Source organism: Phalangium opilio, unplaced genomic scaffold (assembly GCF_054372755.1).
Source record: "Phalangium opilio isolate 3A_F unplaced genomic scaffold, DU_Popi_V2 ptg000048l_1, whole genome shotgun sequence".
Taxonomy (NCBI): domain Eukaryota; kingdom Metazoa; phylum Arthropoda; class Arachnida; order Opiliones; family Phalangiidae; genus Phalangium; species Phalangium opilio.
This window is the reverse complement of record NW_028324170.1, coordinates 3,174,801-3,193,630: the sequence shown is the minus strand read 5'-3', so window position 1 is coordinate 3,193,630 and position 18,830 is coordinate 3,174,801. Positions and strand designations below refer to the sequence as shown.

General features: G+C 36.6%; 5 protein-coding genes across 12 annotated transcripts; 3 read left to right on the top strand and 2 right to left on the bottom strand.

Annotated features, from left to right (window-relative positions):
* Nucleotides 1–132: 132 nt before the first annotated feature.
* Tfb4 (transcription factor B4) lies at nt 133–1,080 on the top strand. The gene has a single exon (XM_089839436.1). The coding sequence runs from the start codon at nt 133–135 to the stop codon at nt 1,015–1,017; it is 885 nt and encodes a 294-aa protein (XP_089695562.1). The 3' UTR covers nt 1,018–1,080.
* On the bottom strand, nt 1,068–9,578 carry l(3)mbt (lethal (3) malignant brain tumor). Of its 8 annotated transcripts, none has more exons than XM_089839421.1 (18): nt 9,437–9,578; nt 9,279–9,356; nt 7,214–7,617; nt 6,469–7,148; nt 6,128–6,401; nt 5,839–5,956; nt 5,640–5,763; nt 5,355–5,504; nt 5,036–5,288; nt 4,861–4,952; nt 4,170–4,297; nt 4,015–4,112; nt 3,638–3,943; nt 3,286–3,544; nt 2,647–2,979; nt 2,537–2,583; nt 2,018–2,376; nt 1,068–1,540 (listed from the first exon to the last, which is right to left on the bottom strand). In XM_089839421.1, the coding sequence occupies exons 3-18, from the start codon at nt 7,557–7,559 to the stop codon at nt 1,409–1,411; spliced, it is 3,699 nt and encodes a 1,232-aa protein (XP_089695547.1). In that variant the 5' UTR covers nt 7,560–7,617; nt 9,279–9,356; nt 9,437–9,578; the 3' UTR covers nt 1,068–1,408. The 8 variants fall into 8 exon arrangements, with proteins under 8 accessions (XP_089695547.1, XP_089695546.1, XP_089695555.1 ...); XM_089839420.1 differs by having other exon boundaries at nt 9,423–9,559; XM_089839429.1 differs by having other exon boundaries at nt 2,018–2,298; nt 9,279–9,550.
* Nucleotides 9,579–9,642: 64 nt separating this feature from the next.
* Nucleotides 9,643–12,267, top strand: LOC149673732 (uncharacterized). The gene is made up of 5 exons (XM_089839431.1): nt 9,643–9,793; nt 10,168–10,495; nt 10,563–10,837; nt 10,898–11,012; nt 11,070–12,267. The coding sequence occupies exons 2-5, from the start codon at nt 10,189–10,191 to the stop codon at nt 12,149–12,151; spliced, it is 1,779 nt and encodes a 592-aa protein (XP_089695557.1). The 5' UTR covers nt 9,643–9,793; nt 10,168–10,188; the 3' UTR covers nt 12,152–12,267.
* Nucleotides 12,268–12,891: 624 nt separating this feature from the next.
* LOC149673731 (mitochondrial GTPase 1) lies at nt 12,892–14,291 on the top strand. Its single transcript, XM_089839435.1, has one exon. The coding sequence runs from the start codon at nt 13,197–13,199 to the stop codon at nt 14,202–14,204; it is 1,008 nt and encodes a 335-aa protein (XP_089695561.1). The 5' UTR covers nt 12,892–13,196; the 3' UTR covers nt 14,205–14,291.
* LOC149673730 (putative lysosomal cobalamin transporter) lies at nt 14,230–17,358 on the bottom strand. Its single transcript, XM_089839432.1, has 11 exons — nt 17,206–17,358; nt 16,884–16,958; nt 16,572–16,812; nt 16,411–16,511; nt 16,277–16,344; nt 16,055–16,220; nt 15,442–15,996; nt 15,310–15,374; nt 15,158–15,236; nt 15,040–15,088; nt 14,230–14,958 (listed from the first exon to the last, which is right to left on the bottom strand). Exons 2-11 carry the CDS (start codon nt 16,950–16,952, stop codon nt 14,741–14,743), a joined length of 1,611 nt encoding a protein of 536 aa, XP_089695558.1. The 5' UTR covers nt 16,953–16,958; nt 17,206–17,358; the 3' UTR covers nt 14,230–14,740.
* Nucleotides 17,359–18,830: the final 1,472 nt, after the last annotated feature.

Sequence of the window (18,830 nt, the reverse complement as noted above, 5' to 3'; positions counted from 1 at the left end):
AACACGTGACTTCAATAGACAAATGAGAGAGAATTTCGTCACAAACGCATCTTTTAGCAAATCCGCGCCATCGTCAAAGCAAAAACTCCCAAAATTGAATTTGTTAAGCCTAACTATTATAAACTATTAACGATGGCCGAAGTTGTAGAAGGTAGTTTATTAGTTGTGGTAATCGATGCTAATCCGTCAAGTACGATTACTAAAAGCGGAAATGAACAAATCATGACGAAATGCCTGAACAGCGTCATTGTTCTATGCAACACCCATCTTATGATGAGTAGTCGAAATGACTTGGCCGTCATTGCTTGCACAGCTCATAAAAGCGCCTACTTATACCCCTCACCTACCTCATCCAGCGAAGATGACGATAAACGTCCTACAGATGGACAGTACGAGTTACTTAGCAACGTTGGAACCTCAATTAAAGAAGGAATGAAGGCTTTAGTACAAGAAATCCCACCAAACTCAACTCAAACAGAGTCTCTCCTCGCTGGTTCCATGAGCATAGCTTTGTGCTACATCCACAGAATGCAAAAAACAAAAACAAACTTTAAAGAGTCCCAAGCTAGGATTTTAGTCGTGACGTCATCGGGGGATAGTGCCTCTCAATACATGAACTTCATGAATGTCTTCTTCACAGCCCAAAAGTATGGGCTGACAATTGACGCCTGCGTCATTAATAAAGACGCTGGTATCTTGCAACAAGGTTGCGATATAACTGACGGAGTCTATCTCAAAATACCAAACATTGGGGCCTTTGTTCAGTATTTACTTTGGGTGTTCTTACCCGATGTTAGAAGCAGAAAAGAGCTACTCTTACCAGCTAAAGTTCACGTTGATTACCGAGCGGCTTGTTTCTGTCACAGAAATTTAATTGAAATTGGTTATGTTTGTTCAGTTTGCCTATCGATATTTTGTTCATTTAGCCCCATTTGTTCCACCTGTCAAACTACATTCAAATTTATGGGACCTATGGCTGCTCTTAAACCTAAAAAGAAGAAAATGAAGATTAATTAAAACATTAAATTAATAAATCCTTTGTACTAGCAAAAATAAAAATAAAATCATTTACATTTGAAATGTAAACCATTTAATTTAAAAAATATTTACAAACTAATGAAGGGGGAGAAAATTCATCTATTAAGATTATTTTACTTAATTAAGACATAAGCAAAAAAATAATTCATTAATAAAAAAAAAAGATAATTTTGAAAAAGTTAATTTGCTAACATTGATTTGAGCAAATGGAATTTTTTTTACGTAGTTTAGCCGCGCAATCATGATCTTTACATAATTAGAAACATTCCCTAATTATTTATTTCGTTTGATAAATAATAAAAGTCAAAAATACTTAAAAAGTTAATTAATTTGGAGAAATAATTATTACTACAATATTCATAAATTTTGACTAGTTAGCTTCAAACCTTTTCCGAAACATTAGGATACTGTTAAATATTTTTAAAGCCGGTCCCAACTTTATTGATAGAATTTTAGTTAAGTCCGTTTGTGTTAGAAGCATCAAAGATTCACCATCAATTTGCTAGAATTAAATTTAAAACGAGGGGAAGACAAAAAAAATCAATAAAAATATATTGTTACCAACAAGATGGCCGCCATCCAACCCGTCGCTAACCCTAACCGCCTAACCCCATAAGCCCTGGCCGAGTCCCGAGGGGGGAGTCCCGACCCCCTCGGGACTCCCGGACCCGGACTCCCAGAAAAATCAATAAAAATATATTGTTACCAACAAGATGGCCGCCATCCAACCCGTCGCTAACCCTAACTGCCTAACCACAAAAGCCTTGGCCGAGTCAGGACCCCCTCGGGACTCCCGGACCCGAACTCCCAGAAAAATCAATAAAAATATATTGTTACCAACAAGATGGCCGCCATCCAACCCATCGCTAACCCTAACGGCCTAACCACAAAAGCCTTGGCCGGAGCTGACTCCCAGACCCCCCCCCCCCCCCCGAACTCCCAACTTACCAAGCCTTGTCAAAAATATAATAATATTTACCTCTTCGTTAAATATCTTCCCAATATCGTAACTTCCCGTTAATCCAGCTATGAAGCTGGCAACTTGAACGGAATTCCATTTCATGACGTTAAACCCTGGCATTTGCGTGATTCCGGGCAAAAGTAGCGAATGTTGGTTCCAACAAACGGAAGTTTCGTCAGTGACGGGAATAGGATGAAAAACGGAGGTAGAAGTGAAGATAGAGTGATGAACTTTATCTTGAACGACATCCACATTGATGTCACTTTCTTCCTTTGTCGGCGTTTGCGCGATTTTAGCAGCTTCGTCGGAAGAATTATTTTCCGTTAGTTTTTTAACACTTTTCGTCAATAATTTTGACTTGGCGTCATTACGAATAACTGAACAGTTGGAAAAATAAAACCATGCCAAAAAGGAAAGCGCAAAATAGCGGAGAAGACAAAAACGCGCACGGAAAAAATAATAAATAAATAAACAAAACTTATATATAAGAACTGAAAAGCGTAAGATAATAACCTAAATCGTTAGAAATGAATTTACCTTGAGGATTTTTACCACCACTTTGTATATTATTTATAGATTTAAATCTAAATCAAAAGTTTTGAATTTAAAAAAAATCTATAACTTATTTATAAGTTAAAGTAACTTACTTTTTCCGGCCTCCCTTTTTAGCGGTTGCGTAACTGTTAGTTTGACTTCCGCTAAGATGAATGGGAGGCGCTAAAGATACTTCCGGTTTTTCCAATTTAATACTCGTTTGGGATAAAGGCGAGCTGGACCCGTTTGACTTCTGACTTTCTCGTTGTTCTTTATCCGGATTGCCCGGCCGTTCTTTTTCGGGATTGCCTCTTTCTTTTTCCCTACCAGCGGCAATGGGACATCCTGAAACACTATGATGCACCGTAAACTTCCCAGTCACGTGTCCAGCGCCTGAACAACCGGGTGTTGGGCATCGTCGAAACCTGGCGTGATTTTCTATGGACCTAAAACCAAGAATATTATTTAACAAATATAGTTATTTTCTTTTTAATTAGCCTTATTCCTGATCAGCGCCACCTACCCATAGCGGCGACTTTGAGAACTACTGTAATTGGCAAGCCAACCAGATGTCGCTAAAATCTGGTGACGTCATTTTTGGTAAGACCCCGAGAGTGCCCGTCAGTGACGTCACCAGATTTTAGCGACATCTGATTGGCTTGCCGATTACAGTAGTTCTCAAAGTCGACGCTACGGGTAGGTGGCGCTGATCAGGAATAAGGCTAATTGATTGCGGGTTCGTAGTCTTTTACTTTGTGTTTTCGTGCTGTTGTAACGCGTTAGCCGCGGCTTCAGATTTTTTAACTAAAGGTTCAATGAAAACCGCTTCTCCACTTCGAAACAAACCTAATCGATCACCAGCGGGGTTTTCTTTATTTAAATTATAAACGGAATATGGACAACCGAAAGCGCTATGATGGGAAGTAAATTTAGGACCCTTTAAATGTCCAATTCCAAAGCAACCGATTGTCGGACAACCATTTTGATCCATTTTAATAGTTTCTCTACAGGCTGCGATTAAATTAAAAACAACCCGTCTATTGTGACGTATATTTCCAAAACCCAAAAAAAAAAAAAAATGAAGCCAATTTTTAGTCTACTTACGTGGTTGTAAAGGATATCGGGCATTTTGACACCAAAGTGGGGGATGAATATCGGGAGAATCGTCATCAAGCCAATAATCATAATCTTCGGACCATCCGTCAAAGTTTATTTTAATAGCGTGTGGTTGCGTATCAACGATACTGGCCACCCTAATCAAAACGGGGTTCCTTTTATCGACAACCTCAAGTTTCATCCCAATTTTGAATTCGTTTGGCGGCCTTTCCTTAAAAAATTCCACAGGAACCGCCGTTGATTTTGTTTCAATCAAATATCTTTCCCAGTTAAAGTTATTCGAATCTTTGTAGTCTTAATTAAAGATTTATACAATTAGCTGTTATATTCTATATAAGGAATTGAGAATTACTTAGAAACTCAACTGTTCGGAGGCGTCAGAACGTGACCTTTATCCCGACACCAATTAATTGGGTGTATATAAGGAGAACCCGAATCCGCCCAATAATCGTACATATCATCCCTAAATATTTACGGTTTAAAATCTAAATAACAATGCGGCTACGGGGCTGAATCTTACCAGCCGTCAAAATGAACCAAGAACCTATCATCCATCGTGTCCATAATGGTAGCTACGCAAACTAAAGACGTATTTTTCTTATCAACCGCTTCCAACTTCATTCCCGTTTTAAAAAGACTGCTACCCTTCTAAAGAAGTAATTTATTTCTTAGCTCGACAACACTAAATACCTTAAAAACAAAAGACAGAGTTCATACAACTTTTGGAAAACCGATTTCCCCGCGTTTTCCAGGTTTTTCCCCTTACATTTCCCCGCGTTTTCCACGTTTTTTCCCTTACATTTCATCGCGTTTTCCAGGTTTTCCCCTTACATTTCCCCGCGTTTTCCACGTTTTTTCCCTTACAGTTCCCAGCGTTTTCCAGGTTGTTTTCCCTTACATTTCCTCGCGTTTTCGAGGTTTTTTCCCTTACATTTCCTCGCGTTTTCGAGGTTTTTTCCCTTACATTTCCTCGCGTTTTCGAGGTTTTTTCCCTTACATTTCATCGCGTTTTCCAGGTTGTTTTCCCCTTACAATTCTCCGCGTTTTCCAGGTTGTTTTCCCTTACATTTCCCAGCGTTTTCCAGGTTGTTTTCCCTTACATTTCCCAGCGTTTTCCAGGTTGTTTCCCCTTACATTTCCCCGAGTTTTTTGTCAAATATTTATTTCTCCAAGTTTTCCAGGTTTGTATGAACCCTGAAAAGAACACGTACTCCTGGTAATCTATAAAAACAGCTTTTAGTCGCTGGTATCGCTTTTGAAGCTTTTATGTAATTAGTCCAATTAAATGATCTGGGAGTGTAGCCTAAACATCATATTAAACTAATTAATTATATTCATTTTCTAATAATAATAATAATTAAAAAATATAATAATATAGTCATTTACAATATTCGGTACCTTTAGGCGGTTGCAATTTATGACCAGTTTTTTCACACCAACCAACTGGAAAAATGTCCGGGGAATCCGCATTCACCCAAAAGTCAAAACAATCCGAATACCCGTCAAAATGCAACCTTATACGAAATCCCACGACTTCAACCACAGTGAAAACGCAAAATAACGAAGGATGCTTCGGATCAATTCCTTCTAACTTCATATTAACTTTAAAATGGTTTTTAACAAAGGGAATATCCTGAAACTGTTATAGATAAAAGTTTGTTAATTACTGAAAATAATTAAAAAACCATCATTTTCATTCAATTACATCTTGAAATAAATCAGATGACGCTGCAATTCCGCTTGTTTCAAATAAGTAATTGGTCCAGGAAAATCCGTGACTAAATCTCGTAGCTTTCATGACAGCTGTGGACATGGGAGATGGCGTGTCTTCAGCTACGTTATTTGAATTTAGAGACTACCAAAAAAAATTGCGAAATGTTATAAGAATTAGGCTTTTTCTTTGAAACTTCTCGACTTTTCCACGTTGTCCCTGACAAGTATCGACTCAATAGAACCCCTTCTAAGCCGCCCGCAAAAGCATTTGACTTACTTCATCAGAAGAACAAGGACTGGACGGATTGTCATCCATGAGATTGACGGGGCCTTTAGGTTGATCAGTTTTCCTCTTTTTGAGCATTCGTTCCTTTCGTTTCTTCCTCATTTCCATTTTTCTACTTAAAAAGTTCATAGTTTTGGTAAAGAGAAAAGAGATCCGAGTTGAAACTCTCTCTCTCTCTCTTTAAGATTACCTAGAACAAACTACGAGGCACTCGTGGCTACAAAAGTCTGAACCTTGATAAAATTCTTCGCGAATCCCCATTCCTCCGCAATTATGACAATTTTGAATATCATTTCCGTTTTTACCATCTTCATTTTTTTTTAAGTGGTAAAAATAATTAGAATAAAAGGGAGAAAGAAATAAGAGATGGTACCATTAGGTTATAAAGTTGATCAACTACTTTTTCCATATTTAATTCGTAAATAATAAAATCAATTGAAATCAAGAAGCACATGGAGTAGTTAATCATCCAAGCTTACTTGACATTTTAGCTTCATTCGTACCAAAAACCGGCGTAATTTTTCCCGCTTTCCTCTTACGACTGCTCTGAGTCTGATTAGTTTCGACAATTTCTTTTGGCTCTTGTTTGGGAATGGGTAAAGGCGCAGGCGCGGGTACTTGCTCGTGTGTTGTGGAGGAAGGAGATTCTTCGGGTATTCCATTTTCGACAGGGTCACTGTTCATTTCTTTGATTTCTTTGCATTCATTTTCATCCATAGCAAGCTCCAATGTTCCAAATTCATTGAGCTTGAACTGAAACGGAACATTATAAGATTTCCACTTGAACGGGTTCAAATGATTTTCTCCGAGATCGACGTACTTTCAAGTTACTTCCCGGCAAGGTTGCTATTCCATCTTCCCAATCCATTGCCTGAATTGGATCATAATCCGTAGAATTGGGATCGACACTTTTATCGTCATGGACTTCTCCGTTAGTCAAAGCTTGTTCCAATTTATCAGATTTATCTTCTGACTTCTCCGTTTTCTCTTTGGTATTATCGTCATGGGGTGAAGGCGGTACAACCGTAGGTGGTGGTATAAGCATTTGATTAGTTACCACATTACTACAACCCACAACGGGTTTAATTAAAGATGGTGTTGTCTGAACGATGTTCGTTGTCGCGACTGGACCAGTCGGTTTTGGTTCAATCTTCTTGTAAGTTGTCGTACCAGTTGCCGCGACAACTTTGGCATTTACAACGGGTACAGAGATGATTCTAGCGTTAGTTTGAGCAGGGTTGCCTTTCCCGGTTGCTACAACTATGGGTATTGTTTTGTTTTCCGCGTTTCCAATGGGTAAGGCGCTGGATAGGGCGCTCAAGATGGACGCGGCGTTGGTGGAGCTCAAAGTCGTCGTAACTGTATTGTTCTTATCACTTCCACCTCCGCTACAATCTATCTGAACTTGATGCGTTCCAGTTGGGATGCTAGAAGTCCCGGGTAAACCACTGACAGTAACGATAATGGGTTTTTGGGAACTGTCAGTCCTTTTCTCGCGAACTGTTAAGTAAAATTGTTGAGCTTTTTTCCCGTCAATTATCCCCCAAAGTACAATGTATAATTACTTGTAACGGGTGGCCCGGTACTTTGTCTAAGTTCCCCATTAGCAATTGTAAAGTTCAAGAATGTTCCCGGGGTCTTAGATGGACTTGAACCAATTGTTTTGGTTGTGAAGAAGTTTAATGGTGGAATAAAACCTTGGATTACCGCTTTTGTGGTTCCCTCAACTTTGCCTTTCTTATTATTGGCTGGTAAATTTATTTTTTGAGCCAACGTTTTTGTTGCCAAAGGTTGGGGTACCACTACAACTGGCGCACTTTCATTTTCTGAGGTATTGAGTGGTTTTTGAGTTGCCAATTTTGGCATTGAATCTGGGGGCGTTGTACTTTTGGATCCAGGTTTTTCACTCATTTTGATAAATATTACTTTTTTAAATATTCTCAGGTTAAAAGTCACTTCATTCTTAGATCTATAAATAAATTCCAGGGAAAAATCGGGTCTAAAACTTCAAAATGGTTAAGCCATTTAGAGAAAAGAATATCAGATAAAAGTTAATTATCTAATCAAAATCAATTAAAAATGGCTTTAAACTGTAAAATAATTAACATATTGGCTAGTGCTACGCAATATTACTAGTTTTTAAGAATTTTTGGGTAAGAACTATATTTTTGCAGCATTATGTCTAAAATTGGCCTATTTTTACGTGTTACGCCTTTTCAGGGTTAACTTATTCATAAGTAAACAAAAAATGGTGGTTTCCATTGGTGAATCACCACGTGACTGATTCAAAAGTGACCTGAAATCGCGCCAAATTGTAAAAGGTCACTTTATGTGGCGCACTTTCGCTTTCCCACGGCTTTCCACTCTAGAGTATGAACCAATGACGTCACGCCGGGACGTACGCCATTAATTTTTCTATAGGGGTGGGTACCATTTTGTAAAATCTAAGTTTTATCAAAATTTATACGTTAAACTAACCGAATTTCAACTGTAATCTATAGAAAACAGTTCAAGGAATCTAATTATATAAATTTCTAATCGTTTTACATCATAATTCAACAAGAAAACTCGCTTTGAACATCAGGTTTCGCTTAAAACGATGCTAAAACTTTCTACTATAGATAGCTAAACTCGGGCTATGATAGGCTAAAGCCATGGGCTAAGCGTGCTGCAACGGTATTTTTTATGAGCACCAAATGTTACGTTAAATCTAATAAAACAAAACACTACAGCTAATAAAATGTGTGAATTTGGGTATAAATCGATAGCTTGGAATGTTTTTCTCATATTTACAAGTATTTTACGCATTTTAACACGAGTTTTACCATAAAAAAGTATAAAAGTCTCACCACCAAAGAGATCATCATCGCCATTGTAATAATTCGGCGCGGGAAAGCAGATAGAAAAGCGTACGTTCGAGCATGCGCGTGAGAGGGGAGAAGCGGAGTAAAGGAGGCTATGAAAATCCCCGAATTATAGAGTGAATTTTCCCATTTTTTAATTATTAACTAAAACATTAATCTAACGAGATATTTGATTCGATTATACGGATAATTACTCTTAGTTTTACACCTACAATTTGTTAAAACTAGTTAAAATTTTGAGCTAGAATATATTTATGAAATTCTGTGCCTAAAAATTATAGGGTTAGTTTCTAACACTAAACTAATTTTAATTTTAGGTCCTAATTTGTTACTTAGTAATTAATTACTATACACGATACGTCCCATATTAATATCCTAAAAAACTGTACTACCGCGCCACGAAAAAATTCCGCCTTTTTTCACCTCTGTTACTCTCTATAAAAGGAGAGAGAGCTATAGTGCCTCAAATCGATTTTTCCAATAAAATTATTGAAATTTTGACACTAAGTTAGGGCACTAACAGTGTTTTTGACTGATTAGGGTTAACTATAACACTACCAAGAAATATGTCCGAAAATTATTTGACCTTCATGGGGGGAGGGAAGGGGTAAAAATCGATGTAGAAGTGAATGCCCAAAAACATGCTTTCAGAATGCAGATTAACGACTAATATACCTCAGTGTTACGCATAAATTAAAATACAATGTCATTTGGTTATACATAACCAAATAAAGCTAAGGAAACGACAGTTTAAAGTTATACTTACATATATATGAAATATTACGAGAAACAGTCAATATTTTACGTCTAAAACTGGACCTTTTTTCTTCTTCTTGACCCCTTCCTGGCAAAGGCAGATTATGAGTGGTTCAGACAATCTTCAAATTGGTTTTTGATATTAAATAATTACTGTAAACTATAAACCTAAGGTTTAAACCCGTAGTTAAACTCTTATTGGATAATTTGGAGGTCTGAATTGACTAATTATTAAGGACTAATTATGAATATGAAACCATTTTCAACATTGCGGTAAAAACCAGAGTGAAAACTGAAGCTTCCCTGTAAAACTTTGGCACGTATATTTAGGGATATTCGCTCGACCCATTCTGATTGGCTACCCGGGAAATCTACAAAATCAATCTACAAGTTTCGCGATACCGTGACGTCACAAACATTTTATAAATGTTTTGGTTAGCTTGAGCAATGAGTAGTGTGTCAGCTGTTTGATATAAGAAGTCGTCCATTTAAACCTATTTTCTTGAATTTCTTCCATCAAATCAAGTAATTATAGTATAAATATCATTATGGTTTCGTAAAAGATAATTTTTCTTCAGTTACCGACGCAATTTAGGCTTAATAAAAACAAGTTGTCACGTTAACACGTAGTATTGATATAGCATACCTAAACGTCCCAAACATTTTTATACATCGTCATTAGGCTAATTTCGCATTAATTACTTAAGATGACTTTGCTAGTTTTAAATTAATCATGATTAAACCAAAATTATTCAAACAAAGCCCCGTTTAGTGCGTTTTAAATTATGTTATAAAATTAGACTGTGAATGTGTGTCCTATCATTTCTCAAACTCTTGTATAACAACATTTTAAGCCTAAAAAAACGTACTTTTAAGGGTTCCTTTTGGTCTATTTCTAGGGTTTTCCTGATAATCGCGAGATGGGAGGTGCTGTAAGCACAGGAGAAGATAATGATGAACTTGTTGACAATTTAGTGGAAGCTGAATATATTAAAACTGCCCTGGTTGAATGCATTTTCCGAGCTGTTGATAGGGCTGATTATTATTTAGATTGTTTCAAGAAAAATGCCTACAAGGATTTAGCCTGGAAACATGGAAATCTACACTTATCGGCACCTTGTATTTATTCAGAGGTGATGGAATCTCTGAAACTAGAACCTGGACTGTCTTTTCTTAATTTGGGAAGTGGTACTGGGTATTTGAGTACCATGGTTGGGTTGGCAATAGGTAAATCAAAAACCAATGCCTTTCATTGAGGTGGGAATCGTGGGACTTGATTTATCTTGATCCATAGGTCCATATGGAGTGAACCACGGTGTGGAACTTCACTCTGATGTCGTGGAGTATGCTGAAATGAAATTAAAAGAATTTAAGGAAAATTCTTCAGCTTTAGACGAATACGAATTTTGCGAGCCGCAGTTTGTTGTTGGGAATTGTTTGCAATTGGATTCTAGTTCTAGGCAATATGATAGGGTTTATTGCGGAGCGAGTTGTCCCAAAGAACACGAAAATTACATGAAAAACCTAATCAAAATTGGCGGAATTCTTTTAATGCCTTTAGGAGACCAGGTCATTGTTATAAGAAATTAACCAACCCCTTCCTTAAATTAATTGAAAGTTTTTCATTAGTTATTACAAATTAAACGAACTAGCCAAGATGTCTGGGATACAAAATCAATTCTTCCAGTTTCATTTGCATCATTAATTTTGCCAGCCCAAAACTCTGAAGAAACTGTTAAGCTACGTTAGTATCCCCTTAGGCTAATCTAAATCGCGACAATAACCTTTAATTATTCAACAGCTGATTTTGAACCTCTGACATTAATGGAAGTCTGCCGTTTAAAAATACGTCAAACCCTCAAGAGCAATGTGGATAAGGAACACCCTAATCTCAAAGAACGCAAGAGGCGCAATCCCAAACGCAAGAAGAACAAAAAAGGAATCAGAAGAATTGTCATACCCATTTTTGAAGAAAGCGAAGACAGTGGTCAAGGCGCTGAACAAGCTGAGCCTTCAGTCTATGTTGATGAACAGTCTCGAACCGGCACATTTATTCATCCTGGTTATCCGACCACTCTCCGTATTATGAATCATATTTCAGGGATGGTTCGTAGAGTTGTAAACCGTCGTCAACGTAGATTGAATGATGATGGAGATGCTTTAAGTTCGTCCAGCGAAAATACTGATGAAGATAGCGATGAAATAGATTCTTCCATTGAATTGGCATCACCCCCCTCTGTTGCGGCATCAACACCAAATTCGGCTGTAAAAATAAGAGAGGGCGCGTCAAGAACCCCCTTAGGGGAAGGAACCAGCGGTGGTGGTGGTGGTGGTACTTCTTTACAAGTTCCTCAAAATGGGAAAACTTCAACACCAACTGATGTTCCTGTATTAAAAACCGAGGAAAAGGCCACCAATAAGTCCTACGATGACAAACGTCTTGAAACCAAATTATTTCGTCATCGTCGCAAAGCCTTGCCAGCTAAAGATGCGGCAACAAATACTGAACATGGTAGCGATGAAGAAGAAATGGATACTTCAACCACCATCGAATTTCGTCCTTCAGATTCATCAGATAGAAAAAGAGCCGCTGAAGAAGATGATGATGAGGATGATGACGATATTGAAGATGGGGATGGGAAAAAATGCAATTCATCCGCGAGTGACAAATCTAGTAAAAACTCTAGGGCTTTCAGAAGATCATTACGTAAAAGGCAACCCCCAATTATTTGGACAAGGGTGGCCGATGAAGATCTCTCTAATGATGAAGATGACGTTGAAATGGAAGAGGAAAGCTATATGATGTTCATAAGAGAGAAAATTAACCTCCTTCCCATACCAAATCCATTGAAAATGTACCTGAACCATGACCGCAAACTTTAATAAACCTGAATGATTCAGTCGAAACCTTTTTTCTTTAGTTCCCTCTACCCTTTTTTTCTTATTGTTATTTACAAGAGAAAGTCTATGAAAATAAAGATTACTTTATAATTATTCAATTTTTTCTTTTGAATTTTTTTAGAATGCACGTAAAATTAAAAACATCCTTGTCAAAATTTAAATTTTCTTTTATCAACGTTTTAAAGGTATTTTTGATTATCGAAATGTAAGTAACTATAATTAATTACTAATTTTAAGCAAATAAAGAATATTTGCTCGAATGTTTAATAATTGATGGGGAATACTTTTTTTTACCATTTTGTTGTTTCCTTTAAAAAATAAAAACGGGATTACTTATTTTCCCCACTAACAAGACTTAAGTACTCGATAATCTTTATAAAGTTGATATTAATCTCAAATCGTTATAATCTTGTAAATATTTCTTGATAAGTAACGGTTATGAAACAGAAATTGCTTTTATTTTAATACTAATGTCGCGAGTAAAGAATAACATAAGTTTATAAGATATGTATGGAACATATCTTATAAACTTATGGAATAATAATAAAGCAACAACCGAAAAAAAAGCATATTTCTTTTCTATAGTTGTAGAAGTTTCTTTTCTATTAATAAAAACGTGATATCTCCAATCATAATTGTCTAAATGTTTTTAAATTAGGCCTAGGCCTAAAAATATTGTTTAGAGCCCATGGAGATTTGAAAACCCCCATGCAACCTAATCCCCTTGCTTGCGGGTTAATTAGGCTTAGTGAAAAAAAGGTCCATTGGTGAATGTTATAAGTAGATTATAAGTGTGCATAATTTTAACGAAATATTTCATTAGCAATTTGTGCCTATTAGTAAAAGTTATACACGAAATTATCAATTAAAGTATTTAATCACACACTTATTAAGCCCATTTAAATTCGTGCCAAAATAACTTTATGGCGCCAAGCCGCGCCATCTTGGATCTTTTGTAAAAACCATTTTTTTGTAAACATACTAAGCCTTGGCCCATGCCCATATTTGTGATTAGGCTTAAGTAAAAATGGCCAATAATTTAAAAATTGTGGGAAAATTTCGCGAAAAATTTACAGTTCCTTTTAAAAAGGATATAAATTGGTATCCCGGACATATGAATAAAGGTATGCGTCAAATGCAACAAAAGTTAAAATCCGTCGATTGCATTGTGGAAGTTCATGACGCGAGAATACCATTCAACGGCAGAAATCCTCAGTTTTTTCAACTATTAACAGCGATAAAACCGCATGTTTTAGTTCTAAATAAAACCGACCTATCAATTTACGCCAATAAGAAATCGGATGATCCTAAAATAATTGAACTTTTAAACGAAATGTGTTCACCTAAGCCGTCTAAATACGGTCCCACAGCCAGAAATCCCAATGAAACTATCCTAGTTAATTGTCGGAATGATAAAGACCCGGGAATACGAAAACTAGTCCCTATAATCACCGAATTAATAAAAAATTCCGAAAGATATAACCGTAGCGAATGTAAAGACTATGGAATCATGGTTATCGGAATTCCAAATGTCGGAAAATCAACCCTAATTAACAAAATAAGACATTATAATACTAATTTAAAAAAAGCTACTACTGTTGGTTCATTAGCCGGAGTAACACGCGCCGTCCAAGAAAAAATTAAAATATCAAACGACCCTAAAATATACATTTATGACACTCCGGGAGTTTTACAGCCCAATATAAAAAATATTGAAATGGGTTTACAATTAGCATTATGCGGAACTTTCAAAGACGATCAAATTGGTCAAGTTTTTATGGCCGATTATTTGTTATATTGGCTGAATAAGCGAGAAAATTTCGAATATGTCAAAAGAATGGGCTTAACAGAGCCAACAGATGATATTGACCAAGCCTTAATTCAATTTGCGGTTAATTTAAATAAATTTCAGATAGTTACCATGTTAGACGGAACGGGAAAAATAATGAGGCCAAATACTCACAATGCCGCTTGTCAGTTTATAAGAGATTTTAGGGAAGGATTATACGGACCCGTTACCTTTGACAAAATTTAAAAAAAATAGGCCAAAAAACCAAAAATTTGGGACTAGATCGAGCATATTTATTTCTTTGAATAAAGACTTAATTATTTGAATTCACAATCAGGGTTTGTCTGATTCTGTACTTCACCTACTCCTAAGCCTAATCTATATTTCAAGACATTACAATACACATTTGATGATTAAAAACGATTTAAAATTAAATCAATCCAAGGCAGGTAGCTAAATAAAAATACTCTTAATAGTTTCTAAGCTTATAGAGTGCTGTCAGAAGCGCCGGTGTGACGTCACCCATGCTGTTTGTTTTCCCATAAAGAAAAAAAACGGTAACTGTCATGGCCGCCCATTGCTAAAGACAGACTCGTGACGTTTAACCTTGGATCTGACGTCACAACTGACAGCACTCTATTCTTTGTTCTTAAATGAATCATAATTTGTAAGTTTAGTTTTAAGGAGGTATAGATTAGATTCTATTTACAATTTAAGTAAAGATATCGAGAAAAGAGTTAGAGAGATTTCAATTAAGATATTAAAATATCTCCAAATCTAGTTTAAGCCCTGATTAAGTCATCATCACTATCATCCAAATCATCTCTGTCAATTGCTCCCTCTATGTACGATTGACGTTTTCGAATTATGACAACGAAGAATGCAATAGCTGAAACGCCAATAAAGACCCAGGAAGCCCAATAATAAACGGCTCCAAAGATCCAAGCATTATAAAAGAATCTAACGAGCAAAGTACTGGCTCGTGTCATGACACAATCATCTGTTGAATAATACACTAATTAAACCCTCATTAATCGCGTAGCTCATTAAAAATCAATTAATTATAAGAATTAATTAATACCATCCAAGGAATGAATGTCGCAAGGTGCAAGAGTGGCGGTGTCATTGGGCTAAAATAATTAAGTAGTTTTAAAACACAAATGATGGATGGAAGTCTTATCGGTGATTTCTTTCCTTACATGATACACTTGACTTCCATAAGTTGTGTACTGTGGAGAAGTATTGTACACAAGTACATTCAGGGCCAGAGCAGTATACCTTATTATAGTTAATCATCAAATTAATTGATTTAAACTGTTAATTGCGATTAATATTTTTAGGGATTTCCTACATCAATGAAGCGCACAACATGATCAAAGCTTGAGGTCTGGTTTTGTGCGAACGAATCTTGTACATCTAAAAAGTATGGCTTTATCTTTTTAATTCCCTTAATTATAAATTAATTAATTAGTTAATTAATTACCCTCAAAAATAAGAACCATATTCCAATCTGTTGAATCCCAGAAATGGTGCAAACAACCAAAAAACAAACTAAACTAACAAACAAAATGTAATCGAGTGGGAAAACTTTTTGGGATTGAACGAGAACAAAATCCATTGGGTTTGGGAGTGTTGATTTGGGTAAAGCGTAACCCATTTTGTATCCTGACGAGTTAATAGCCTTGTCAATGTTACTCAGAAGCAGAGAAGCCCATAAAAGTAACCCAAAACCAAACCCAAGAATCCCAGCAACAATTTGCAATGGACGATAAAGTGGTCGACAACGATGAAGCCAACTTTCTTTAGCTCTTTCCAAATGACTCTCTCTTCTCTCAATTAAACGTTGCTCTTCCTCTAGTTCTGCCAAACGGTTGGCGTCTCTTCTGGTCATTTTTTTATTATTGTCGCGATATTTGCTCCTAATGGCTTCAATTTGGCTTCTATGTCCGGTACCTTCATCTTTCACATCCTCATACTCAGCAGACGCACTCCTTTTACCTTTTATCATCTCAATAGGCCAAATAGATAATCCAGCCCCCTAAATGTTTTAGAAACCTTATTATTTGCACCTTCAATGATGGGAAATAAATAGTTACAGTGTAGAAAACCATAGTTATGGTTCCTATTAATGTTAAAATGTTCAGGACAAAGGTAAGGGCATTATCCCCGCGATTTTGGGCTAATTCTTCAAATTGAAACAAGATTCTCTCCCAATCAGTTGCATTAGCTGGCATAGACTCGTTTGAAGGGAGAGCAAAAGCTCTAAAATTACATAAATGTTAAAAAAAACTGCTCTAAGAGGATGTCTTAAGTCCTACCCAATCAGAAGTAACGCAGTTGCAATTAATAAAAACACTATAGTGTACTTCAAAGCATTGCAAAGTCTCTGTTTAAAGATTTTTTTTAAACAATTAAAGACTTGTAGAGGTTATTACTAATGATTTTTAATTACGTGTCTATCCCGTGAAGGGGTATCATCGTCAGTTTCTTCATAAAAGAAGTAGATTAACGGAAGTAAGAAAAAGAGGAAAAATATGACAATACTGTATAGGGCTAAAGAAATTGTGTTAAAATCTGGGCTGCCTTAAATTTGGACTATTTTCTATGACATACAATAGTAAGCATAGAGGACAGACGTCTCAACAGTTTCACGAAATGTAGAGTTGTCAGCCCAATCTTTATAGGTGCCATTAGAGTCTTTCATGTAGGAAACAAGGAAGACATCGACTGGCAAAAGTAAGGATGTAACTAAAGTTACACTGAAAGCTAATACTGCTGTCAGGGTGGTGATCCATTCACTTTCTCTCTGATTACGAAAATGTCTGATGTATAGAAAGGAGAAAACTATTGCCAGCTAAAACAGCGAAGTTTTATATCAAATTGTGTCACCGGCAATATTGAATTGTGGTCCTATTCCTTACTCACCAAGAGAACTATTGAAAATGGCACCCAGCCAGCGAGAGCCACTGTGTCAGGCAAACTAAACTGTGCCATAGTTTACTGAAAATAATTTACTATATTTTTAGGGTTGATTTTTATAATTATCATTAACTAAAGTTAATTAATTTTGCAACGTCAATACGTCATTGCACAGATCACGTGCTTTTGTTTTGGATTGTAAAACAAAGAGCCAAGGCTTAGTACCGCTCACTTATTTTTTCACTTATATTAGTTAGTAATTATTTGGACTTATATCATACACTAAACAACATCCAATTAAATATTCTCACAATTAAAAATTAATCACCTTTTTATTTTGAGAAATAACAGAAGTGAGTACACGCTCACAACAAGACAACAGCCCCAAAAATGTCGGAGATTATTTTTATTTTTTGACAATTGTTTTTTTACCCAATTGCGCATGTGCTTTCGTCTTCAACTTTCTCGAATTTTTATTGGGTGAGGCCAGGGATAGATAGACTTTTTTAAGACGGAATGGGTAACAGGGTTATTCGGGTGCGCGTCCTAGTCCACGACCCCCTTACCCGTGACGGGGGGGGTATGAAAGAAGAGGCGGGTCTTATTTTCATTATGGCGTTGTATGTATATCCGGGTCAAATAAACGTCGTCTGCCAAGTTGGAATGGATTGGGCTCCGATTGTAATTTTTGAAAGAACATTGTTTAAAAATGGAAGTAACACAAGACATAGGGCTTGAAATCAAAACACATTTTGAAATACGATTTATTTCTCTTTGATGAAGTTGTAGTGATGCTTTAAAAGCCTTCATAGATATTACAACACGAACAGGTTTTAACAAAACACTAAGCTCACAAAACTCCTGGCCATTCACTAAGCCTTGGTTAACTTCATCAAATTCGCTTACAAAATTATGAGGATAGTAGACATGATTGGCTTTAGAAAGAATTAGCGAACACTTTTCACCCTTTACAGATGTACTCCAAATCCAAAACACCGGCAATAAATTCCCTACCTCTTAATTGCTATTAAAAACAATTCCCGAATAATTTCCGTGCCCTTGCTTTTAGACAGCTTCATTTTGAACCCCTGTAAAGATGCTTTTCTGTACAACCATAGCCCACTCGATCACGCGCATCACGACGTAAGCTGCTCGCGCTATATAGCGCGAGCAGCGCAGCGTCCGGGAGCGCGGATCGAGTGGGCTCTGGTACAACGCAAGAGGGGTCGTAGTCATAGCGACAGATGTAAACAGGAATTACGTATTATTGGCCCTCCTTGTCAGCAACGTCACCAATACGTAGTTTTAGTGAGCCAATAAGAAAATTTAATTTTTTGGTTACGTGTTGAAGGAAGGGGCTATGTACTCGTCTATGAGTCGGACTGAAGTAAATATTAACCGTTGGGAATTCCGTCTTAAAAAAGTCTATCTATCCCTGGTGAGGCGTATCAGCTGTTGATATTTTGGCGGGAAAAAAAAGCACATGGTTGACGAACGGTTCATTGTTGTTCGAGGGGCAAGACTAAAGTACAGAAAAAATAGAATGTGCCTAAGGTTGCCTAAGGTCGGAAATCACTAAAATCCCAGTCGGGCGAAACGGCGGTAGAGGAAACTTCATCCTAAACGTTATTTTTCACCAAGGGGACCGATGGGGAGTAAAATACATTTAATTATAATTAAAAATGATTAACATTTTACGAATTTAAGCTTTTCTATCATTCAAAACATCTAATTCTTTAAAAAATAACGATTTACTTTGACGGCGTTAGGACCACTTAACTCCGCCCACAATTCTGTACTTTAGTCAGCTTAGGCCCCTTTATGTTTCTTAATTATCCCGGCCTAATTCATTTAATTATTTCAATTAAAACCAATGTTATGAATTAAAAAACACCCCCTTTCACCCACTGTAACTTTACACTTTATTTCCTTAAGTAATCCTTATTAAAACCA